A 27,102-nucleotide genomic window follows, 5' to 3' on the forward strand; every position below is an offset into this window, starting at 1 on the left:
TCCCCTGCAAATAAATATTTAGAGGGGCCCAGCATGTAATGCAAGCAATGCAATGCAAGCGGCGAAATAGTCGCAAAAATTTTGTTTCCAATCCAAATTTTTGCCATTCGGGATTTGAATTTGTGCTTTGGTAAATCAGCCCCTATGTGTTGGGTATGGATGTGTGTGCACTTCTAAACATGTGATTCTTATGGAATCACATTATTGAGATTTCTTGTATAGGCCAAACACTCCCAGCAGTACACTACCAAATTCCCAAAGCACTGCTCCACAAAGGAAGCCCTGAAGCTATAAGCGCAGGGGCTGCATGGCAAGGGATCCGAATGGCCAGCAGCCACATTACACTGGTTTATCTTTAAATATTGGAAAAATCAGATGCAGCTGTGATTGGGCGAGAAGCAGTAAGTTAAGGGGGGGAAAGCTGGGCTGGGGGTGGAGAAGGATAGGGATGTGATGTCACAAAAGAAGGAGTTCACTTCCTATCTTCTGAACAGGTAGAAACATGAGGCAGAGCTCTCTCTGTAATATAATGTTATTAGCTGCAGTATATACACACTAACTCCTCACTATACTGCTGGCTTTGGGGGGAGAACTATTTGGGAAGCTGTTTGTTAGTCTCTTGCTGTTTGTTTGCAGTTTTACAGCAGTTACTCTCACTGTAGCCACTCAGGCAGCATGGAAGTCAGCCTGGGCCCAAAAATGTACCCTCTTTATTAAATAGGAATCCAGGCTGGGATGTTGAGCTGCAGCTACTGCAACTCATTACAGTATACAGAAAGCTATAGTTGGAGTATACAGAGAGCTGTAGTTGGAGTATACAGAGAGCTATAGTTGGAGTATACAGAGAGCTATAGTTGGAGTATACAGAGAGCTATAGTTGGAGTATACAGAGAGCTATAGTTGGAGTATACAGAGAGCTGTAGTTGGAGTATACAGAGAGCTATAGTTGGAGTATACAGAGAGCTGTAGTTGGAGTATACAGAGAGCTATATTTGGAGTATACAGAGAGCTACAGTTGGATATACAGAGAGAGCTGTAGTTGGAGTATACAGAGAGCTGTAGTTGGAGTATACAGAGAGCTGTAGTTGGAGTATACAGAGAGCTGTAGTTGGAGTATACAGAGAGCTGTAGTTGGAGTATACAGAGAGCTGTAGCTGGAGTATACAGAGAGCTGTAGTTGGAGTATACAGAGAGCTACAGTTGGATATACAGAGAGAGCTGTAGTTGGAGTATACAGAGAGCTGTAGTTGGAGTATACAGAGAGCTGTAGTTGGAGTATACAGAGAGCTGTAGTTGGAGTATACAGAGAGCTGTAGCTGGAGTATACAGAGAGCTGTAGTTGGAGTATACAGAGAGCTGTAGTTGGAGTATACAGAGAGCTGTAGTTGGAGTATACAGAGAGAGCTGTAGTTGGAGTATACAGAGAGAGCTGTAGTTGGAGTATACAGAGAGCTGTAGTTGGAGTATACAGAGAGCTGTAGTTGGAGTATACAGAGAGCTATAGTTGGAGTATACAGAGAGCTATAGTTGGAGTATACAGAGAGCTGTAGTTGGAGTATACAGAGAGCTGTAGTTGGAGTATACAGAGAGCTGTAGTTGGAGTATACAGAGAGCTGTAGTTGGAGTATACAGAGAGCTATAGTTGGAGGTGGGGCTCAGTTGGTAATAAGGCAAAGCCTGAATTCAGTAACTTTCCTGGGCTTTGTTTTACTAACACTACGTATTATACAGTAGTTCTATAGATATAATCATTTGATTCAGCAGCCTGCTGTCAGAGTTTGACCCCTAAATTTACTGGGCCTTATCCAGTTGCGGATGTCATCTATCTATATATTATTAACCCATGCAGAACCTGCCAGATAGCCATCTAGTTATTTAGACAACATTCTTATAGAGGCTACACTTTGTCACTCAGGCTGTGTACCTAGGGCAGAAGTAGTTCTACTGTGTTTCGGCACACACACACACACACACATATATACAGTGGCTTGCAAAAGTATTCGGCCCCCTTGAACTTTTCCACATTTTGTCACATTACAGCCACAAACATGAATCAATTTTATTGGAATTCCACGTGAAAGACCAATACAAAGTGGTGTACACGTGAGAAGTGGAACGAAAATCATACATGATTCCAAACATTTTTTACAAATAAATAACTGCAAAGTGGGGTGTGCGTAATTATTCAGCCCCCTGAGTCAATACTTTGTAGAAACACCTTTTGCTGCAATTCCAGCTGCCAGGCTTTTAGGGTATGTCTCTACCAGCTTTGCGCATCTACAGACTGAAATCCTTGCCCATTCTTCTTTGCAAAACAGCTCCAGCTCAGTCAGATTAGATGGACAGCGTTTGGGAACAGCAGTTTTCAGATGTTGCCACAGATTCTCCATTGGATTTAGATCTGGACTGTGACTGGGCCATTCTAACACATGGATATGTTTTGTTTTAAACCATTCCATTGTTGCCCTGGCTTTATGTTTAGGGTTGTTGTCCTGCTGGAAGGTGAACCTCCGCCCCAGTCTCAAGTCTTTTGCAGACTCCAAGAGGTTTTCTTCCAAGATTGCCCTGTATTTGGCTCCATCCATCTTCCCATCAACTCTGACCAGCTTCCCTGTCCCTGCTGAAGAGAAGCCCCCCCAGAGCATGATGCTGCCACCACCATATTTGACAGTGGGGATGGTGTGTTCAGAGTGATGTGCAGTGTTAGTTTTCCGCCACACATAGCGTTTTGCATTTTGGCCAAAAAGTTCCATTTTGGTCTCATCTGACCAGAGCACCTTCTTCCACATGTTTGCTGTGTCCCCCACATGGCTTGTGGCAAACTGCAAACGGGACTTCTTATGGTTTTCTGTTAACAATGGCTTTCTTCTTGCCACTCTTCCATAAAGGCCAACTTTGTGCAGTGCACGACTAATAGTTGTCCTATGGACAGATTCCCCCACCTGAGCTGTAGATCTCTGCAGCTTCCCCAGAGTCACCATGGGCCTCTTGGCTGCATTTCTGATCAGCGCTCTCCTTGTTCGGCCTGTGAGTTTAGGGGGGCGGCCTTGTCTTGGTAGGGTTACAGTTGTGCCATACTCCTTCCATTTCTGAATGATCGCTTGAACAGTGCTCCGTGGAATGTTCAAGGCTTTGGAAATCTTTTTGTAGCCTAAGCCTGCTTTAAATTTCTCAGTAACTTTATCCCTGACCTGTCTGGTGTGTTCTTTGGACTTCATGGTGTTGTTGCTCCCAATATTCTCTTAGACAACCTCTGAGGCCGTCACAGAGCAGCTGTATTTGTACTGACATTAGATTACACACAGGGGCACTCTATTTAGTCATTAGCACTCATCAGGCAATGTCTATGGGCAACTGACTGCACTCAGACCAAAGGGGGCTGAATAATTACACACACCCCACTTTGCAGTTATTTATTTGTAAAAAATGTTTGGAATCATGTATGATTTTCGTTCCACTTCTCACGTGTACACCACTTTGTATTGGTCTTTCACGTGGAATTCCAATAAAATTGATTCATATTTGTGGCTGTAATGTGACAAAATGTGGAAAAGTTCAAGGGGGCCGAATACTTTTGCAAGCCACTGTATATATATATATATAGAGAGAGAGAGAGAGTGAGGGAGGAGGGGATTACAGTACAATTGCCCCTGTGAGTGTATCATGGACCATGTACAGACCTCTCTCTTTTACATAATGTTATTAGTTGCAGTATATACAAATTTACTCCTCATTATACTACTAGCATTGGGGGTAGAACTATTTGGGCAGGCTGCTCAGTAGTCACTTCCTTGTTGCTGTTACAGCAGTTAATTGCACTGTAGTCACTTGGGCAGCAGGGGAGTCAGGCTGGGTCCAAAAAGGCATCCTCTCTATTAAATATAGAAATCCAGGCTGTTTGAGTTTACAGAGAGGAGCTTAGTCAGGAAGAGGGCAAAGCCTGAATACAGTAACTTTCCCAGGCTTTGGTTTAAGAAGTCTGTACATTGCATGGTATTTCTATAGATATAGTTCTCGATTTAGCAGCCTTTAGTAGGATCCTTACCTCTAATTTATTGAGTCACAGATTTCAGGTCATGCTCAGAGGACAATCCGCTGCTACTGCAGACAGAACCTACATATAGTATAATCCTCTGTTAGTACAACTAGTAGGAGTCCAGATACCAATGGGTAAGTATAAAAAACAGAGCCTGCCTATTGTAGCTTAGCTGGGATGCAACCGACTGTTAGCGAGGCAGGTGCTTGATGGGCATGGGTCCCGCAGGAGTGTTGACAATTGGCTGCCTGGTTACACTTGCCCACCCAACCCGTAGCGGTTGGGTGGCTGGCATGCCAGGTAGTCCATGAAGGCGGATGGTGGTTGATTACTGGCAAGCATTCCCTCTGAAAAAAGGTTTGTATAAGAAAGCCACAGCGCCTGTGAAAATACCATACGCTTAGCACAATGTCGCTTGCAGTTTCAGGGCACTCAGCTTGCAATTGGGGGGTAGATACAATTTCACCATATCTGTGCAATTATATAGAATTAGCAACCCCAAGATTATATGATAGAGGCCTGCTTACTGTAGCTTCCATTTGCGCGCGGGGGTAGACATAGGTTTATTATGTGTATGTGTGTATATATATGTATATATATGTATATTTAAGCTGATCACATAGCTCCCTGGCACAATGCTATTAATTCATAGAACTTATTTTTTAAATTTTCTGGGCAGAAAGCAGTTCCCCACTGTCAGTATATGATTTGATCACCTGGGGGGGAGGGCGATCAAGGAGTAAGCGTACAAGCAGGCAAGAAACTAATAGCCCCCATTCTCGACAAGGTTATTATTTATTTATTTCTGTGGCTAGTTTTCACTACAGTGACTATAATATCAAAGCCTAAGAAAAAGTGGTTGGTTGGCCTTTTTCCCTGAGCTGGGCCCTTATGAGCTAGGCTTTGGCTAGGTTGGATGGAGGTCTCTGCACAAAGGGATGGGCTGTGGCAAAAAGCACAGTAGTCTGTACGGGAGCAGCGACAGGAGCAGTTTGGCCTTACCCTCAAAACGTGGAAGGGCTGCTACGGAAGCAGCATGGTGGAGTGGTTGGTTGGCCTTACCCTCAGAGCTGCGGTAGTGTGTACAGGAGCAGCAAGTGTACGGGAGCAGCAACAGGAGCAGTTTGGCCTTACCCTCGGAGCTGGGGTCTCTGAGCTGGGTCTCCACATGCGTGGAACGGCTGCTATGGAAGCAGCATGGTGGAGTGGTTGGTAGGCCTTACCCTCGGAGCTGGGGTCTCTGAGCTGGGTCTCCATATGTGTGGAAGGGCTGCTACGGAAGCAGCATGGTGGGGTGGTTGGTTGGCCTTTCCCTCAGAGCTGGGGTCTCTGAGCTGGGTCTTCACAGTATGGATGGGCAGCTACTGGACCAGTATGGCAAAGTGGTTGGATGACCTTACCCTCTGAGCTAGGCAAGTACAGCCGGAGGGAGGTCTCCACAGAGTGGACAGGCAGCTATGGGAGCAGCTTGGTAAGTGGTTGGTTGATCTTACCCTCTGAGCTAGGCGTGTACAGCTGGAGGGCATGGTAAGGGGTTGGTTGACTTGTGCTCCATTCTTATTAATAGAAGTGCAAGTTTGGTATCCAGGATAGAATCAGATTGCCTTTGAAAAGCCGTGTTTGCATCCTAGTTTACCACATGGGCAGAATACATGGTAATTTGCAGCAAAATAATGCTACAAATTTTTAGTCACTTGGCCTATAGAATGCTCCAGTGGTTTTTGTTTTTTGTGCTCATCAAATCCTCTAGTTGAGAACTATTTGGGCTGATATGCCAGGCATCCTAGTGGGAAGTTTTGCCTTGCTGTAACGTGTCCAAAAAATATACATCCATAGCTGGCCATGTTGGTAATTGCACATGGTCATAGATTTAAAGGTATTTCAATAAAGAAAAGTATTTATGTTTTGCAAACATATGATATTTAAAAAAAAAAATGATATATATTTATACCATAGAGCTAATGGCCAATTCTATTCTATCCTGTGGTACAGTATGTGTGATACAAAAAGAAATGTTTTATAACATAGTTATCAATTTATGGTGGGGACAAACCCAACTGAAGATTTTCAGTTGGGCTCGTTGTGGCGGTAGGACCTTGCCAGAGTACTGCACAGGAAATTTTAGAAGAGGGAGAAAGGAGCTTCTCTCCTTTGACTGCACGGTGGGTTGATTGATACAGACGCTACTACTGCTTGTGCTAGGTGACAGCCTGCTTGGATTTCCTATCATCGAGGCACTGCAGATTCAGGACCGGCAGCAGGGCTGCTGAACTTCTCTCATGGTGGGAGATGCAGCTCCTGCTGGTAGCAGAGTTTGGGGCCATCCTCTCTGTAGGTAGAGGCAGCCTAATACTCAGTGGTGGATATAATGACATAGTGCTGATCTCAAGTCTTCAGTAAGGAACAGCAGAGCATAGTAGCGATCTCTTATGGAATTCTGGCTTTGAATATTGCCTTGGGGTGAGGCTGGCAAGGTCCTATTTATTTGATAAAATGTAAATAAATGCGGTGGCCTATTTTTACCCATTTCCGGCTCCTGGTGTTTTATTAATGTATGTAACAATGGGGTTCAGAGGGAAATTGAGGAGTCCCCTTGTCAAGCTGCATACTTTAGATTTCAAGGGCAAAACTACCACTAACAGAAGGTTTATCCCAGAAAATTATACATTTTTGGAAAGAACAGATTCTGGGCACAATAGGCACAATTCTGTCTACTCCAAATTACCAAGTCGCAATGCTTTCCTAAAGTTATTGGTTTTTATCAAAATTTGTGAAATTTTTGGAAAATCACTTCGAAGTTTGATGCCCAATATGCATAGATATACCAAAGTCTCTGGTGTGTACTGACCCCAAAATGAAAATAGCGCAGTGCCGTAACACCCCCTAACTAGTGTGCAAAATGAAAAAAAATACTGTGCTAAATTGTGTGCTGTATGTGTGTATAAATGCATGTAAGTGGGTGTAGATGTATGTAGTAGTGCAAATAAATGCCACTGGAGGTAGAAGGCCTGTTCTGGAGGTAGAAGGATGCAGGGATCGCATGAGGGTCCTGGAGGGTCCTGGAGTGGGCAACACTGGATGGGGAAAGGGGGGGGGGAGGAAGCAGGACCTTTATCTGCCAAACAAAGTAAGGCATACATGCTTAGCAGATGAACACTTTTTTTGAAAGCACGTACATGCTTGGCAGCTAAAGGGTTACAGATGACAAACCGCACCAAATGTTGCATATACTCCAGTGCAAGCAATACTTCTATACAGAGCTGTATTTATATTAAAGCACCCGAGGTCAAGGGGTGTATTTAGTCGCCCTAGGCACCAGACCTACATTGTTTGTGTGACGTCACTCCCACAGAGTGTCTAAGCTCCCCTACCCCCTCACCTCTCCTATGGAAATCTGCGGCGAAGGTGGGGGCATTTTTTTTTTAAATACAAAAACAAGAAAATACATGAACCCGGCCCTCAGGTGCCCCATTATAAGAGCTGGGGGGGTGAGGGGTAGGGATGGGGTTGCTTGGTAGAAGTGACGTCACACACACAACATAGAGGGCCTATATAGGTGTGCCACTGGACCTAAATACAGACCTGGGTGCATATGCGCACTTTGTTTTCTTTCTCAGACCTGACTACTAAGATCAGTAGATCTGTACATATATGGAGAAACCAGCCTTAGTTAGAAAGAGCACATACAGTTGGTGGGAGAATGTTTTGCATTCATTATAGAGGAGGCCGGGACTTTGCTACTGGTGTTATGACATCGCAGCAAGGTGTTGCCCCTCCCATTCAGCAATCACCTGAACTGGCTCCCAAAGAAAGGCTTCTAAAAGTCTGTAATGTTATTTGTTTTATTTAAAAAAGTAAGCATTTTTGTTAAACAAATGCATTTGACAATATTATTATTTGCATCATATCTATCCATTTAGACAATTTGATTTTCACAATAGTTCCTCTTTAAGACCATACCCACAATAATGTTTGTAGCACACATCACATATATATGACATTTATTAAGTCATACCCTTAAATCCATATGCCTCCTCTCCCCTGTGGATAACACAGCAACCCCCAGAACATCATTTAACACCTTAGGGACCCCTTGATGATTTCCAAATGCTAACAAACTCTCAGAGCAAACCCCTGCCTGGTTCACAGAGTATGGCACACACAGGCAGCATAGGGCAGGCAGAGTATGGCACACACAGGCAGCATAGGGCAGGCAGAGTATGCCACACACAGGCAGCATAGGGCAGGCAGAGTATGGCACACACAGGCAGCATAGGGCAAGCAGGGTATGGCACACACAGGCAGCATAGGGCAGGCAGAGTATGGCACACACAGGCAGCATAGGGCAGGCAGAGTATGGCACATGCAGTCAGCATAGGGCAGGCAGAGTATGGCACACACAGTCAGCATAGGGCAGGCAGAGTATGGCACACACAGACAGCATAGGGCAGGCAGAGTATGGCACACACAGGCAGGGTAGGGCAGGCAGAGTATGGCACACACAGGCAGCATAGGGCAGGAAGAGTATGGCACACACAGGCAGCATAGGGCAGGCAGAGTATGGCACACAGGCAGCATAGGGCAGGCAGAGTATGGTACACATAGGCAGGGTAGGGTGGGCAAAGTATGGCACACAGATAGCATAGAGCAGGCAGAGTATGGCACAGACAGGTAGGGTAGGACAATCAGGTTATGGCACACACAGGCAGCATAGGGTAGGCAAAGTATATTCTGGGGGCAGTTTAGGGTCTTTTTAGGGATAAAAAATAGGTAAATTTGTTCTTTAAAGGAGGAGTATTGATGCAAAGACCTGTTCTTATGGGCAGGTCATAAAACTTTCCACAGTGTCCTTTTTGCTCTTTACTGGAGGGAAAAAACACATACTGCAAGCATAACAAATTTAACATGGTTTTTAATCACCTTGACCTGATGACTATTTTCTGAAGGATTATTTACTGGATGTCACAGTGAGACTTCATTTTTAGGGGAGAAGAGTTTTGAAATAAGTCCAAGTATTTGGTAACTAATACATTAACTTATTATTATTCTCAAGTCTAAAAAAAAGAATCGCATTATGGGGTATTTATGGTAAATAAATATAATGGCAAGGTTTTTTCATACTGCTCTCATTATTTGTTTGTCTGTTGTAAATAATAATACCATATCAGCCAGGGAACGGGGAACATCATTCCATCCAGCGGAACTCTAGCAACCAGAAAATTAAATATTTCAAAAACCATAAAAAATGAAAACCATTTGCAAATTGTCTTAGAATATGAGTGTCTACATCAGGGGTGGGCAAACTACGGCCCGCGGGCCACATCCGGCCCCTTGGCCTTTTTAATCCGGCCCGCCGACGACGCCAAGTCTCATCACGCGAGACTTGGTGTCATTGGCGTGCCGGAATTAAAGAGACGAAGGGGGCCGTAACGCTGGCCTTGCCTTGCCCGCCCTGGCCCGGGGGTGAGTAAATGTGGCCCGTGAGCCAAAAAGTTTGCCCACCCCTGGTCTACATCATACTAAAAGTTGATTTAAAGGTCAACCACCCCTTTAATACTTTCTCCTTGAGGCAGCATTGTGGTGTTTGTTTTTGTCTGTCTCTGAAATACAGATGAAATTATCTGGGCAAAGAGGATTTGTGAAAGAATAGTCTCATATAAAATACATATTGGTAATCTATGTTTTCTTTTGGTTTTAAAATAGATGCTTTTGGAGACATGGAAGATAATTGTACAGATATGTTCAATGGATGCAGCAAATTTGATTTTAGCATTCAGACTCAAGTAGCTTTGCTTGCTTTAATCGATAAGACCGGTTACACCATGGTACAAGTAAATGGACAGAGGAAATTTGGTGGCCCTCCTCCTGGTAAGCAGCTTGTTTGCAATAGTGCAGTTCTGTTTTTGAGCTTAAAGGACAAAGAAAGGCGAATAAAGATTTAAGCTGGCCATACACGTGGCGATCCGCCACACACCATTCAGGGCTGGATCGGCAGGTAAGGAGGTAGAAACAATAGGATTTCTACCTCCTTCTGCCGATTGAGCGCTGAAGGGAGATTGTGGTCAGGCGCCTTCTATGGCGCCCGATCAAAATTTTCAAACTAGTCCGATCAGCGAGTTGGCCGATATCAGCAGCTTCCTGCGATATCGGTCGACTCGCCGACATATCATACAAGCACCGAATATCGTACGAAACGAGGTTTCGTACGATATTATCGGTGCGTGTATGGCCACCTTTAATCTCAAGCTGAAGGCATACCTTCAGTTCTCTTAATAGTGCGCTTAAGTCTCCCCATATTTCTCCCGTTCAGATGAACAGAAGTCTCATAGGAAAAAAAAACCACTGAGTTCTGTAAAGAAATTTCCCATAATGCCTCGTTCCTGCACCGAGACCAAGACCTGTGTACAGGGTTTTAAAAGGTTGCGCCCGTGCGTACTGACGTCACACGTACAGGGCGCAACCTTATAAAAGTACAGAAGCAGCTGGGAGCCGCGGCACAGAGAGGAAGACACATTCGCCGGAGGCCGCTGGGGGGAAATGGAAGGTGCTTGGGGGCCCGGGGGGGAAGCTGAAGTATGCTGTGGGTGCCGTGGGGGAGCTGGGGATGCTTGGAGGCCCTGGGGGACGCTGAAGGATACTTGGGGGGGGCCCAGGGGGAAGCTGAAGGATACTTGGGGGGGCCCTGGGGGAAGCTGAAGGATACTTGGGGGGGCCTGGGGGAAGCTGAAGGATACTTGGGGGGGCCTGGGGGAAGCTGAAGGATGCTTGGGGGGGCCCTGGGGGAAGCTGAAGGATACTTGGAGGGGACCCTGGGGGAAGCTGAAGGATACTTGGGGGGGCCTGGGGGAAGCTGAAGGATACTTGGGGGGGCCTGGGGGAAGCTGAAGGATACTTGGGGGGGCCTGGGGGAAGCTGAAGGATGCTTGGGGGGGCCCTGGGGGAAGCTGAAGGATACTTGGGGGGGCCCTGGGGGAAGCCTCATTATGTGCGAGCCCAGAGACAATTAACTTTATACAGTTGATATAAAATATTTTACTACAGTATTTGCTTCAGAATCTTTTTTTTCTAGATTTTCCTCCTTTAAAATTGGGTGCGTCTTATATTCCGGAGCGTCTTATAGGGCGAAAAATACGGTACTTTTATTATTGCAGCAAAGGTTTTAATTAATACGTTACAGGGGCTCATTTACTATGAATTTTGCAAATTGCTCTTGCTTTATAGCTTAATGCTGTTACATTGAACATATTATTATGTATTGTATGTATGTTAGCAGCAATACATACATAAGATCTGTTATCCAGAAACCCATTACGCAGAGAGCTCTTAAATATGGGAAGGCCATATCCATTTTAATCAAATATAATTAAATAATTAAAATTTTTGAAAATTATTTAATCACTGTAATAATAAAACAGTACCTTGTACTTGATCCCAACTAAGATATAATTACCCCTTATTGGGGGGCAGAACAGCCCTATTGGGTTTATTTAATGGTTAAATGATTCCCTTTTCTCTGTAATAATAAAACAGTACCTGTACTTGATCCCAACTAAGATATAATTACCCCTTATTGGGGGCAGAACAGCCCTATTGGGTTTATTTCATGGTTAAATGATTCCCTTTTCTCTGTAATAATAAAACAGTACCTTGTATTTGATCCCAACTAAGATATAATTACCCCTTCTTGGGGGCAGAACAGCCCTATTGGGTTTATTTAATGGTTAAATGATTCCCTTTTCTCTGTAATAATAAAACAGTACCTGTACTTGATCCCAACTAAGATATAATTACCCCTTATTGGGGGCAGAACAGCCCTATTGGGTTTATTTAATGGTTAAATGATTCCCTTTTCTCTGTAATAATAAAACAGTACCTGTACTTGATCCCAACTAAGATATAATTACCCCTTATTGGGGCAGAACAGTCCTATTGGGTTTATTTAATGGTTAAATGATTCCCTTTTCTCTGTAATAATAAAACAGTACCTGTACTTGATCCCAACTAAGATATAATTACCCCTTATTGGGGGCAGAACAGCCCTATTGGGTTTATTTAATGGTTAAATGATTCCCTTTTCTCTGTAATAATAAAACAGTACCTTGTATTTGATCCCAACTAAGATATAATTACCCCTTATTGGGGGCAGAACAGCCCTATTGGGTTTATTTAATGGTTAAATGATTCCCTTTTCTCTGTAATAATAAAACAGTACCTGTACTTGATCCCAACTAAGATATAATTACCCCTTATTGGGGCAGAACAGTCCTATTGGGTTTATTTAATGGTTAAATGATTCCCTTTTCTCTGTAATAATAAAACAGTACCTGTACTTGATCCCAACTAAGATATAATTACCCCTTATTGGGGGCAGAACAGCCCTATTGGGTTTATTTAATGGTTAAATGATTCCCTTTTCTCTGTAATAATAAAACAGTACCTGTACTTGATCCCAACTAAGATATAATTACCCCTTATTGAAGGTGAAACAATCATATGAGGTTTATTTAACGTTCAAATGCTTTTTCAGTATATTTAGGTATGGGATCCAAATTACACAAAGACCCCTTATCCAGAAAGTCCCAGGTCTCAAATATATTGCATAGCAGGTCCCCTACCTGTATCTCACATTTCTCTATGTATTTGTTTTGCTAGTGCTGCTGACCGATTCCATTTTTGCATTCATTTTTTTTCCAGGTTGGGAAGGACCTCCACCTCCACGAGGCTGTGAAGTTTTTGTAGGAAAAATTCCTCGTGATATGTATGAAGATGAATTGGTTCCTTTGTTTGAAAGGGCTGGAAAAATATATGAGTTTAGGCTGATGATGGAATTTAGTGGTGAGAATAGAGGCTATGCGTTTGTCATGTACACAAACAAAGAAGAAGCCTTGTTAGCCATTCGAATGCTAAATAATTATGAAATTCGCCAAGGAAAGTTTATTGGAGTCTGTGCCAGTTTAGACAACTGCAGACTGTTTATTGGCTCTATCCCACAGGAAAAGAGAAAAGAAGACATTTTAGAGGAAATGAAGAAAGTAACAGAAGGAGTGATGGATGTTATTGTGTGCCCTAGTGCAACAGATAAAACAAAAAATCGTGGTTTTGCTTTTGTGACGTATGAATCTCACAGAGCAGCTGCCATGGCACGAAGAAAGCTAATTCCAGGTAACGCTTGTGTCAGAAACCTATATTTGTGCTACAGCGTATGTGCCGATGCTTCTCTGTTTCTAGCTGTCTATGGATATCTGAATACACCTGAAACTTCTACGCTGGCACTTCATTATTTTCTTTTTTTTTATTGTGTCTCTTCTCTCAGAAATTCAGTGAAGTGGCAGTCACCTAATCTACCAAGAAGAGCCACAATTAAAATCTTAGAAACTGAATTAAATAGGAAAAGAAGTTTAAAGGGGAACTTTTATTATATTACAGATTGACAACTTTTAAAAACTTTTTTTTTTTGATCTATTAGACTGCCTCTTAACTGACAGCACCTAAAAATGCTATCTGGTTATTGGGTTTCTTGTATTATTACTTAGGGGCACATTTACTAACCCACGAACGGGCCGAATGCGTCCGATTGCGTTTTTTTCGTAATGATCGGTAATTTTGCGATTTTTTTCTGCGTCTTTACGATTTTTGCGTAAAAACGCGAGTTTTTCGGCGTCTTTACGATTTTTGTGTAAAAACGCGAGTTTTTCGTAGCCATTACGAAAGTTGCGCAAAGTCGCGATTTTTTCGTAGCGTTAAAACTTGCGCGAAACATCGCGCCTTTTAAGTTTTGCGCGCAAGTTTTGCGACTTTGCGCGCAAGTGTTAACGCTATGAAAAAATCGCGACTTTGCGCAACTTTCGTAATGGCTACGAAAACCTCGCATTTTTACGCAAAAATCGGAAAGACGCCGAAAAACTCGCGTTTTTACGCAAAAATCGGAAAGACGCCGATAAAGTCGCAAAATGTTCGTTTCCAATCGGAATTTTTCCAATTCGGATTCGAAATCGTGTCTTAGTAAATCAGCCCCTTACAGTTACTATTATTTTCTGACTTCTTTTAGACCTTCTTTTATTTTTATTTTAAAAATGCTTCCTAAGAGCTGCAAAAACTACAAGAAATTAAAATAATGAAGATCAGTTGCAAATTGTGTTTAGACTTCTGCTGTCTGTACAGGTATAGGACCCATTATCCAGAATGCTCAGGGACCAAGGGTATTCCGGATAAGGGGTCTTTACGTAATTTGGATCTCCATACCTTAAGTCTACTAAAAAATCAATAAAACATTAATTAAACCCAATAGGATTGTTTTGCATCCAATAAGGATTATTTATATCTAAGTTGGGATCAAGTACAGGTACTGTTTTATTATTACAGAGAAAAGGGAATCATTTAACCATTAAATAAACCCAATAGGGCTGTTCTGCCCCCAATAAGGGGTAATTATATCTTAGTTGGGATCAAGTACAGGTACTGTTTTATTATTACAGAGAAAAGGGAATCATTTAACCATTAAATAAACCCAATAGGGCCGTTCTGCCCCCAATAAGGGGTAATTATATCTTAGTTGGGATCAAGTACAGGTACTGTTTTATTATTACAGAGAAAAGGGAATCATTTAACCATTAAATAAACCCAATAGGGCTGTTCTGCCCCCAATAAGGGGTAATTATATCTTAGTTGGGATCAAGTACAGGTACTGTTTTATTATTACAGAGAAAAGGGAATCATTTAACCATTAAATAAACCCAATAGGGCTGTTCTGCCCCCAATAAGGGGTAATTATATCTTAGTTGGGATCAAGTACAGGTACTGTTTTATTATTACAGAGAAAAGGGAATCATTTAACCATGAAATAAACCCAATAGGGCTGTTCTGCCCCCAATAAGGGGTAATTATATCTTAGTTGGGATCAAGTACAGGTACTGTTTTATTATTACAGAGAAAAGGGAATCATTTAACCATTAAATAAACCCAATAGGGCTGTTCTGCCCCCAATAAGGGGTAATTATATCTTAGTTGGGATCAAGTACAGGTACTGTTTTATTATTACAGAGAAAAAGCATATTAGTTTTAAAATTCTGAATTATTTGATTAAAATGGAGTCTATGGGAGACGCGCTTTCCATTATTCGGAGCTTTCTGGATAATGGGTTTCCGGATAAGGGATCCCATACCTGTACTATACCCAAACTTTACTGTTGGCGGATTTGCACATAAACTATACTTTTTTTAATTAAAGCGTGGGTTTTTAGTATGTTATAGAATGACAGGTCCTTATCAACTTTTTAACTGGTCTTCATTTTTTATTGTTTTTGAATTATTTGCTTTCCTATTCTGACACTTCTGCAGCCAAAAATTATTGCTCTTTGTGGCTATAGTTTCATTGTTATGTACTTTTAATTACTTATCTTTCTATTCAGGCCAACTCCTATTCAGATTCCAGTTTGAAAATTGAGCAGCAATATGGTTGCTAGGGTATAAATTACCCTAGTGACCATATTGCTGCTCAAATTTCAAACTGAAGTGTCGCTAAATATATAAATGAATAATTTGAAAATCACAAGTAATAAAAAATTAAGACCAACTGCAAATTGTTTCAGAATAGCACTCTACAACAGTGCTGTCCAACTGGCGGCCCTTGACCCCCCTCTTTGTGGCCCCCCACCTGTCTGGCTGCTTTGATGTTTTACCCTTGTGTAAGCTTTAAATGGTATCAGTACTGAGATTAACTGGCCCCCTGCATGGTTCTCACCTCAGATTCAGGCTGTAATCCCCCTGTATTGTTTAAACATGTAATCCCCTGTAGTGTTCACACCTTTTAATCTCTGCATTGTTCAACCCCTGCAGTGTTCACACCTCAGGCTTGGGCTGTAATCACCCACATTGTTTGTCTGTTCACACCTCAGACATTGTATGTACTGCCTGGCCTATGCTGCCTGTGTGTAGACAGCATAGGGTAGGCACATAGGCAGCATAGGGCAGGGAGGGTATGGCACACACAGGCAGCATATGGCAGACACAGGCATCATAGGGCAGGCAGAGTATGGCACACACAGGTAGCGTAGGCCAGGCAGAGTGCTGCCTGTGTGTGCCATACTCTTTCTACCCTATGCTGCCTGTGGGAGGTGAACCTGGCAGGGGTTTGTTCTGGGAGTTTGTTAGCAGTTGGAAATAGCCATTAAATGGTCCCTAAGGTGTGTAATTATATGCTGGGGGTTGCTGTGCTATCCACAGGGGAGGAGAAGTCATATGGATTTTAGGGTGTGTCTGCACTAACACCATTGTGATAAAATGGGTGTGGTTTGAAGTGGGTGTGGTTTAAAAGGGGGGAGTGGTCAAACTGGCTTCCATTAGCGGCCCTCCACCATGTATGCGCGAGAAATTCCGGCCCTCGGCACCGCAGAAGTTGGACAGCACTGCTCTACAATATGCTTATGGTTAGTTTAAAGTTGAACAACCCCCTTTGAGGGACTGAACAATAGTGTTTGCATCACAATAATTTATATTTGTTTAGTTTCTAGAAATTTACATTGAAATTTCCATCAGTTGGAGCAGGGGTTGTTGTTTATTTATTGCTATTATTTGTTTGTGGCTGGTATTTGATACAGTATGTACTGAGCATCCACAAAAACCAATGTCTTCTTTTGAACCTTTCTACTCTTGTCTAACCTATAGTTTTACTATTTCAAAGAAAATAATAATTGTTAGGCTAATGCCAGACGAGGCGTAGGGGGGATATTTTCGGCAAGCGGAAAAACACTTACCGAAAATTCTGCCCTACGCCTCCTACTTGTGCCTGCAGCTGAATGAATAGAATACACTCGGGTGCAGGCACATGTAGTGAAATACGCATAAAAACGCGAGAGTCTCTCGTTTTAATGTGTATATTGGCTACATGTGGCTGCACCCAAGCGTATCTCATTCATTCGGGTGCAGGCACATATAGGAGGCGTAGGGCGGTATTTTCAGCAAGCGCTTTTCCGCATTAGCCTAAAGTAGAATACTGCTAAAATCCCATAAATGTTTTCTCCTCATTGCTGTTCAGTTATGTACACCCAGCAGCTAAAATATGTTATTTTGGAATCTCAATTTCTGTAGTTACAGAAGAATTCAGAAAACATGAGAACAATTAACAATGCAATGCATTTTAGTTCATGAAATTTTGTGTAGAAATCTCCATGAAAAATTCTGGAAATAGTTCTCGGTCCATTTTTCTTTTAATACTTAGGGGTCATATACTAACCATCAGATTTTTTTTTCTGATTTGGATTCTTAGCCCTAAAAGTCACAAAAAAAAAGTTGAGACTTTTTGAAGAGTTACTATGCGTCCAAACGGCTAAAAATCCGAACTTTTTTGCCAGCTAAAAGTTGCTGAGATCAAGTAGAAAAAAGTTAATGGCAGATGTCCCTTCCCTCTCTTTGAAAGATTCTTCTTTTGCCTTGAAACTTTAGAGGTTTAGGATTTTTGACACTGGTTTTTGTGCGGCAATTTGAAAAATTTGTGTTTTCAGGGCAACATTTCGAAAAAGTCGCAGTTTTCTTCAACTTTATCCCACACAGACTTATTCCGTTCAGATTTTTTTGTAAATGTCAGACATGGAAGTGAGTTCAGTCAAATTTTTAAAATGAGAAATATTAGAGTTTTAGTAAATGTACCCCCTGCTGTTACAACGATTTTATTTAAAGTCATAGTCAAACAACTGGGGATACAGAAGTCTTGAAAATTGGATTCATTGATATTATTACTTATTTGGATTAATAACATGTTAATCTCTACTTCTTCTTCTTCTGCTTGTTATTCAGGAACGTTCCAGTTATGGGGACGTACAATAAAGGTTGACTGGGCAGATCCAGAGAAAGAAGTTGACGAAGAAACAATGCAGAAAGTAAAGGTTCTGTATGTTAGAAATTTAATGATGTCAACGACTGAGGAAACAATTAAAGCTGAATTCAACAGGTACAAACCTGGAGTTGTTGAACGTGTCAAAAAAATAAGAGACTATGCCTTTGTGCACTTTTTCAGACGTGATTATGCCATTGCTGCTATGTCAGAAATGAATGGAAGATTAATTGATGGAGCGAGGATAGAGGTAACACTGGCAAAGCCGGTGAATAAAGAAGCAGCCTGGAGGCAGAATGGAAATGGTCACATGAATCCTAATTCTGAATGCTTACTGAATTTTGCAAATAAAGAAGGATCCCAGAAGGTTCTTGATATGTGTTCAAATGTCCCAGCATATTACAATCAGAACAGCCCAACATTCCTAGAAGCAGAGAGATGCACATATCCATGTATTCCTGGAACAAAGCTTACTCCAATGAATTTGTATTCGTTGAAGATAAATCATTTCCATTCAGCAGTAATGCACCTGGAGTACTACTGTTACAAAAATAATTGGTCATTCCCTGAATATTATTTGTATGCAACTACCGGTCAAGATGGGAAAATGCTCTTAGCTTATAAAGTTATAGTGCCAGCCATTGCAGGTAACACCAACAGTTACTTCATGCCAGACAAGCTGTGTTCAATTGTAGAAGACGCAAAGGAACTGGCAGCTCAGTTTACACTAATGCATTTAGGTAAGTACTGTCCTGGTATATTTGAATTATTAAAATTATAAAAAATATTTTTTACTTTATGTAGGAAATATAACATTGTGAATTAACGTTATACAGGTTATCCAAGTTACAGTGTGACACAATGAATAATTATTGACATTACATTCTAAAGGGGCTATGTAATAAAATTTTATGGGCTTAGGACCGTTTTGGGGAATTTTTGTTTTTTTAATTTTAATTATGAAAATGACTAAAGGACAGTTTCTAAGAGAAAAGCAGGTTAATTAAGTTAAAGATGTCACCTACAAGGATGTCATTGTAAGATCAAATTGGCTTTTGTGTAGACTGTGTTTTTCTGTGTCAGTATGGAGAGGTGTTGGCAAATGCTGAACCCACAAGGACTTGTATCTCCTCAGCAAGGAAATATGGAAATACAGGGGTCCCCAGCCTTTTTTTACCGGTGAGACACATTTAAATATAAAAAAAAATTGGGAGCAACAAAGCATGAAAAAAAGTTCCTGGGGGTTACCAAATTAGGGCTATGATTGGCTGTTTGGGAGCACTTATGTGGACTGGCAGCCCACAGAAATTCAAAAATAAGCACCTGCTTTAAAAATCACTGGGGGCAACAATCAAGAAGTAGGTGAGCAACATGAGGCTCCTGGTTGGGGATCACTGTTCTAGTAGATACATGTGCTTTATGTATACTGATCTATCACTGGTAACCTGAAGAATACAAGTGTTTGAGACAATAGGCTCTGTGTAAAATATGAAACATTTTGTTTGCTAATTTATAATGTATAATACATTTTCTATTTATTTTTAGATTACAGTTACCATCCTACTTCAGGCAAAAATATATCTTTGCCTAGCACTGCTGCCGCATCTGGATCATCAGGTGTCCTCCCTTACACACCCAAACCGTACTCGTATTCCAGCTACCCATCCTCACCAAATGTTTCTCTGACTAATGGAGGCAGTGTGGGAAAGCAGCTTTATGTCTCCAATCAAGCGTCTTATTTCTCAGGATAAGCCTGCCTGTTAAACTGGTTGTGTCATCTCTTTTAACTTCTACTTGCAAGTATTTTTTTGTAAAATATTTATTCAGTGTATTCATTTCAGGTAAATGCATTTGCTTCCAAAACATCTTTAGGGAGTTGGCAGTTTAATATTATGACAGAATTATGCAGTTCCCCAATGGCTGCTGCAAATTCTGTATGGTTTTTACCCAGTTGTGTTGTTTTAAAGGAGATCTCTACCCAAATACTGTTTGGTTTTTGTTGTTTCATTTTTTTTTTTTTGCTTAGTGCAAGAAAATTTTCCAATATACATTATTTTAAAAATGTTCAGTAATGTTAAGCTTAATTGTAAATGTAATTGCTAGTGAAACATCTATTGGCTGTTCTTATCCTTTACATCTACACAACTGGTTCAGACTTGTGAAACAGGGTAGCAGAACCAGCTGACGTGGATGAGATCCTCATATACAAAGAGGGATAAACAGATACGTTTCATATGCTTTCAAAAAAAGCAAAAACTGACAATTTATATTGGTTGACTAGAATAACTTTTTTTCTTAATTAAGCAAAAACAGTTTTGGGTGGAGATCCCCCTTGAACACTAACATTTAAAATAAATGCCACAAAAATATTGGCCTAGAAGGTTACGTTTATCATTTCAAAACAAGCCACCCTATATTAGCAACATCCCATACAAACACTGAATATGTTCTGCTGCTCTCAGATAATTAGCAAAGAAGAAAATCCACACATTAACTTTAATATTTTATTGAGTTATAGCAGTGGTATTATAAGGCATTTTGAAATGTTGCTTTCTTTGGCATTTTTAATCGATACTGCTTCTCTCAAACCTAAAATTGAAACTGATATAATTTGCTTATTCCAGTCATCCAGAATGTGGATGGAATATAAGGGCAGATTATTATAAAGATGGCCGTACACAGGCAAACTGTGTGGCACTACAACTGGGGCAAAGGAAAGGATATTGTACAAGGGGCATTCATGTTTAATTGTAAATATATATATATATATATATATATCCACCTTTGTAGCCAACTGCCTGAATGATCAGAATAGCATGAATAGGAGCTGCAGCTTCCTTTCACTTTCTTCGGCAACCATTGGAAATCCTTTATCGACCTGGACTGCAGAATTCCAGGCTGGCCATACATGCCCAGCTAGGAGTATAGTTTAAACTGGCCTGACCAAATCTGGGCATGTATGGCCAGTTTATTAACATCCTGTTATCGCCATCTCTCATATCTGTCTACATGGATAATTAGTCAAAAGTACAAGTTCAGCTCCTCTCCTAACTCACTCCTGCACCATCTTTAGTTAACAACAATCTAAGGAGTGACGTCAGGTTCTTCTTTCCGTTTTAAATTATATATTTGTAATTAAACTCTTAATTGATTGTTGCCACTGCTCTGATGCTTGGCAATATGGCTGCATTCACTAAACTTCTATTGAGAAGTGATTGGTGCCACTGGTCTAACTGACCCCAGTGAACATGTTGAACCACCCTTATGCTAAATAAAGACTGAAAAAAGAGTATTTTGGTTTCTATGATGGCAATACAACTTAACATAGTATCATTTTAACCTAACCAATTTTCAGATAAACCATATACAATTATATCCCTTTACTTATTTTTCCCCATTATAACCACAATCCCATCTACCAACTATGTATATGTGCTATGTGCTATCTCATAATATAACATCCAGCCCCCAAGATTCTAGTAATCCAAATAAATAACAGTTACAGATTAAATAAAGTTTTTTCATTTCTGGATGTCACAGCACAAATTGATCCTTGAGGATATAGAGAGAGAGGGAAGCTGCTATTGCTGCAGGGTTGGGCGGCTTCTCAGTAGAAACTTGATTCGCTGGTGGATGTAAGGCTGATGCCACACGAGGCGTAGGGCTGAAATTTTCGTCAAGCGGATAAACGCTTGCCGAAAATTCAGCCCTACGCCTCCTACTTGTGCCTGCACCCGAATGAATGGGATACGCTCGGGTGCAGGCACATGTAGCCGATATACGCATGAAAACGCGAGACTTTGCATTCTCTTGCGTTTTCATGTGTATATTGGCTACATGTGCCTGCACCCGAGCGTATCCCATTCATTCGGGCGCAGGCACAAGTAGCAGGCGTAGGGCTGATTTTTCGGCAAGCGTTTTTCCGCTTGCCGAAAAAATCAGCCCTACGCCGCGTGTGGCATCAGCCTAAGATAGGAAATATATATATTAAACTGCAGAGCTTCAGCAACAATGAAAATGTCATTTGCACTTCATGTTTGGAGATTCACGAACCCATAACAGCACTGTGATCATTTGCTTAATTCACCTTATGCCTCCAGCCAGTGAACTATAAAGAGTCACAGTTTTAAAATAAAATAAGAACACATTTTTATTAAATAAAAACCTTTGAAGTTCTTAAACCCCATGTTTTGTTTGTTAGCAGTTATCACAAATGTCTAACACTTAACATATTAAATTCAGAAGAAAAAAATCCCTCACTGTTGTTATCAGTCTGTATATTATTATGTTAAAACCTCTATTAGTTTGTTGTGTTTTTTTTTAAAAAAAGGCCTTTAAAAAAGTTCTAGACCATATGCATTAATAGGTCCACTGTTCCAAAAGGCTGAGATGTTTTAGAAGTGGAACTGCATAAATACACATTATTATTTTATTAATGTTGTGGCACATTTTCTCCTCCCGTGTATTTCTGCCAGTGGAGAAACGTATGTCTCACTCCATTGGCTTGTTTGGCACTCACCTTTCAGCCCCAATACTCTCCTCGTTGCTTCCCAGTCGACGGCTGGCTGCACAATGGGGGTACTTGTATCTATCTGCCTGTGGAGAAAATTCTACCTGTACAATTAGCTGTAATGTTCTGTTGCCTCTTTACTGCATTTGACTTGCGAGTCAGACATCTTTCAGCAGTTTTACTTCCGGAAGTGTCAGTGTTTAGAAGTGTTTCTAAAGGGAAAAGCAAATACTATAAAACTGTCTGTAAAGATGGTCGACCTGAATTCACTTTCTGTCAGCTTATTTGTGTTTCATCTGTTCATTGTCTTATTTTATTAACAATGTAGAACATTTAGATTTCAGTAAAGAAAGTTGTGATGGTTTTAATGTTCAAATCATATGTTAACTTTTTCTGAAACATGTTCCTATTAAATATATTATAAAAAATGTTTTGTTTTTATTATTTAAGCACCTCACTGATACTTTACAATCAGGTTTCCTTCCCACTTTGATGACCGGCCATGGGTGTATAGACTCCCTGAGCTGCACTCCATGAACATTACAGGTCCTTATTGGCCTTTTATCATAAGATTTACCATAATATTTATTTAACTGTAATTAGGGAAATAAAATGAGTAAAAGCTTCATCACATGAAAATGATAGATTTTTTAAATATTCCTTTCTTAGCAATCTGTCTCTCTACATGCAGCTTTATGTCAGAGTCAGTTATATGATGGACAGGTTACTAATGCATATTTGGCTTGTACTTCCTACAGGATGAAGATCTAGAGCAAAAAAAAAACAACACATGAAAAAGACTGCTGCAAAGCCTGCGTGTAGCGAGACAGATTGCTGAGAGTGGGATGATCGAGAATAACTTGATTACTTATTAGTGATCTGTCGGTTTACTCTTAGGTGAAGCAGGTTAGGGTTGAAACTTGGGCGACCATTGCTGGTGACTGGGGAAGTACATTCTTCCTCTGCTCCTGAAGTTTTCCTGTCCTGAAACCTAAGGTGCACATAGAGGTAACGTACAGAGTGGAAAGACACAGGTACGGGTTGTGTGTCTGTCCTACGACATTTTGCAGATTAGGGTTGGGTTCAGGTTAAGGTTTTTCAGGTTCACTATTACTTATGAAACAGTCTCAGAGCTGCTGGCTGTGCTGCTTAGAAGGACTTTATATGTTTGTGCCCTTTTCCATTCCCTTCATCCACCATTTAGTGATGGGCTGTTTCATGCAATATAGTTTTATAGAGATCTACATCTTACATCTCAAATTGTAAAAACAATATTGCGGCAAAATAGTGAAAAAATCTTTGAATGAGACAATTCGGCAGCTAAAGCCTGGCAAGCTTCTCAATTAGTCGGCGGGAAGAGCACACATAACATTCAAGCTATTTTATTTTGTGAGTTTTTTTTACAATTCAAATATATAAAAATGAATGAAATATTGTGAAATTTGTAAAAAAAAAGTTTCCCTTATCTGGAAACTTATCCAGAAGTTCCGAATTACAGAAAGGCCATCTCCATAGACTCCATTATAAGCAAATAATTCTAATTTTTTTAATGATTCCCTTTTCTCTGTAATAATAAAACAGTACCTGTACTTGATCCCAACTAAGATATAATTACCCCTTATTGGGGCAGAACAGCCCTATTGGGTTTATTTCATGGTTAAATGATTCCCTTTTCTCTGTAATAATAAAACAGTACCTGTACTTGATCCCAACTAAGATATAATTACCCCTTATTGGGGGCAGAACAGCCCTATTGGGTTTATTTCATGGTTAAATGATTCCCTTTTCTCTGTAATAATAAAACAGTACCTGTACTTGATCCCAACTAAGATATATTTAATCCTTATTGGAGGAAAAACAAGCCTATTGGGTTCATTCAATATTTAAATGATTTTTAGCAGACTTAAGTTATAGAGAACCAAATTATGGAAAGATCCCTTATCTGGAAAACCCCAGGTCCTGAGCATTCTGGATAATAGGTCCCTTACCCTCCCTCATGTTCATTTTATAGTACAGGTATGGGATCCCTTATCCGGAAACCCGTTATCCAGAAAGCTCCGAATTACGGAATGCCCGTCTCCCATAGACTCCATTTTAATCAAATAATTAAGAATTTTAAAACTGATTTCCCTTTTCTCTGTAATAATAAAGCAGTACCTGTAATTGATCCAAACTAAGATATAATTACCCCTTATTGGGGGCAGAACAGCCCTATTGGGTTTATTTAATGGTTAAATGATTCCCTTTTCTCTGTAATAATAAAACAGTACCTGTACTTGATCCCAACTAAGATATAATTACCCCTTATTGGGGGCAGAACAGCCCTATTGGGTTTATTTAATGGTTAAATGATTCCCTTTTCTCTGTAATAATAAAGCAGTACCTGTAATTGATCCCAACTAAGATATAATTACCCCTTATTGGGGGCAGAACAGCCCTATTGGGTTTATTTAATGGTTAAATGATTCCCTTTTCTCTGTAATAATAAAACAGTACCTGTACTTGATCCCAACTAAGATATAATTACCCCTTATTGGGGGCAGAACAGCCCTATTGGGTTTATTTAATGGTTAAATGATTCCCTTTTCTCTGTAATAATAAAACAGTACCTGTACTTGATCCCAACTAAGATATAATTACCCCTTATTGGGGGCAGAACAGCCCTATTGGGTTTATTTAATGGTTAAATGATTCCCTTTTCTCTGTAATAATAAAACAGTACCTGTAATTGATCCCAACTAAGATACAAATAATCCTTATTGGATGCAAAACAATCCTATTGGATTTAAGTGCTGTTTTATTGATTCTTTAGTAGACTTAAGGTATGGAGATCCAAATTACGGAAAAACACCTTATCTGGAATACCCTTGGTCCCGAGCATTCTGGATAACGGGTCCTATACCTGTATATGCAGAAATACAGGTCCAAGTATTGCAGATAATAGATCCCATATCTGTACCTATCCACTACTCTGCATATAGGGTTGAAGGTCTCCAGGAATTATAAGGGGGATGTTGCCTGGGTTCTCAGTACCCCCCTACAGCAGCGTCGGTGTATACTGTATTACCAAGGGATATAGAGCGAGTGATCTGTAGAACACCTATCCTGTAGATTAATATCTAAAATTTGCTTTTATGGGCACAGAGATAAAGCAACACTTATGCCCTTGCATGTGAAAGCAATCATGAATAAAACTCTAGTATGTGTACTATCAGATTAAACCTAGGTACAACTCCATATATCAAACATATATTTAGTAATTAAGTCGAGATGCTTGAAATTGAACACAATTATTTGAAGCACTTTACCCATCAGAGAAACTGATTGTCCCAGTGGTTACCAGATGATAGCTGCCATTGATTAACATTTGGAAACTTGCAGTGTTGCGGACCAGCCATCCAACCATAACACTCTTCCATTCAGTAGTCTATTATTGCGCTCCTGTCGTACTGTTGGGGGATTATACGTTACTGTTTTTTAACAGTTTATGGTCATGGATGTGTAGAGTTACTTACAATATGTGTAATATACAATAGCAAAAACAAAATTACCTTAACTCGCACACCCTCAGCTCTCCTGGCAATTTCACCGCTCAGTGCACACTGCTGGAGGGATCGGCACCCTCCCAAAAGTTCTGTATAGAAAAATTAGCACTGGCACTCTAGAGCTGTATACGGGACAAGCCCTTTAATTATCTTTATTACGGAAATGCAACGTTTCAAGGCACAAAGTAGCCCCTTTGTCAAAGTAGCCCCTGTGCCTCGAAACGTTGCATTTCCGTAATAATATACAATAGCAGCCATGATGTATAGTTTAGTTGGGGATCTTACATAGGAAAAATCTGGTTATCTTTTCTGATTTCTGCACTGACTAACCTGATTTATTAAGGATGGATCATTAATAGTTCTACTAGTGTAGCTTGGTATGCTGGGGGCCAAATTGTGGAGGTGGCACTGCTCCTATGAAAAGTGGGGGGTGGTTAGGACTGGCCAGAAGGGATGACTTTGACGCAGTTGCCCAGCTTGAAGTATATTGCAATATATGGACAAACAATCCCTGTTTTGCCTAAAGGAGAGGGAGTATCTTGGTGGCTCAATGAATAGAATTTCTTAATGCCCTATATACTGTATATTGATAATGGGTGAGTGAGTGGGACCTCTTGTCTTTGTATGAATTTTGTGGTAACAGCCTCAGTGCCCCCAGTGGTTTAAAATGGTTCAGTGGTGACCACAACTTTCCTTTTTTTTGCTATAGAAAATATTGCCTGCCACTCTCCTCTGGTACCGTTGGTTGGTCCACGCAGTCTCATAGGTTTCAGGCTGACCTGTGTATCACTAGTGCCTATGTGTTACACACATTCAAATAATCCCTGCACCAGTAGAGCTTACAATCTAAGGACCCTACCACATTCAAAGATGATATGCACGCACTGAGGGAGTGATTTATCAACAGTCAAATTCACATTTTTCCATGATTCAAATGTTTTGCACTAAAACTCCCAAATTTGAATGATGATTTCCAGAACTTAAATGTTTAATATTTATTTAGCGCAAGTAATTTGAAAAACTTGAATGCAAAACTTTAGCATCTAAAAGTTCATGTAGAATCAATGGGCGTGGTCCAAGGCAAAACAATTGCTTTTTTTTTTTTTCAAAGAGGTTTGGTAAACCCAAAACGCATTCACATGCTTTCACTTTCTTTGACAGTTTCACTCATTTTTCACTCACTA

General features: G+C 40.6%; 1 protein-coding gene across 1 annotated transcript; it reads left to right on the forward strand.

Annotated features, from left to right (window-relative positions):
* Window positions 1-455: 455 nt before the first annotated feature.
* On the forward strand, window positions 456-21,540 carry LOC100498620 (probable RNA-binding protein 46). Its single transcript, XM_018093696.2, has 5 exons — window positions 456-494; window positions 9,740-9,904; window positions 12,731-13,198; window positions 17,827-18,603; window positions 19,409-21,540. The coding sequence occupies exons 2-5, from the start codon at window positions 9,754-9,756 to the stop codon at window positions 19,612-19,614; spliced, it is 1,602 nt and encodes a 533-aa protein (XP_017949185.2). The 5' UTR covers window positions 456-494; window positions 9,740-9,753; the 3' UTR covers window positions 19,615-21,540.
* The last annotated feature ends 5,562 nt before the right edge of the window (window positions 21,541-27,102 follow it).

The sequence above is a fragment of the Xenopus tropicalis genome, chromosome 4 (assembly GCF_000004195.4).
Source record: "Xenopus tropicalis strain Nigerian chromosome 4, UCB_Xtro_10.0, whole genome shotgun sequence".
Taxonomy (NCBI): domain Eukaryota; kingdom Metazoa; phylum Chordata; class Amphibia; order Anura; family Pipidae; genus Xenopus; species Xenopus tropicalis.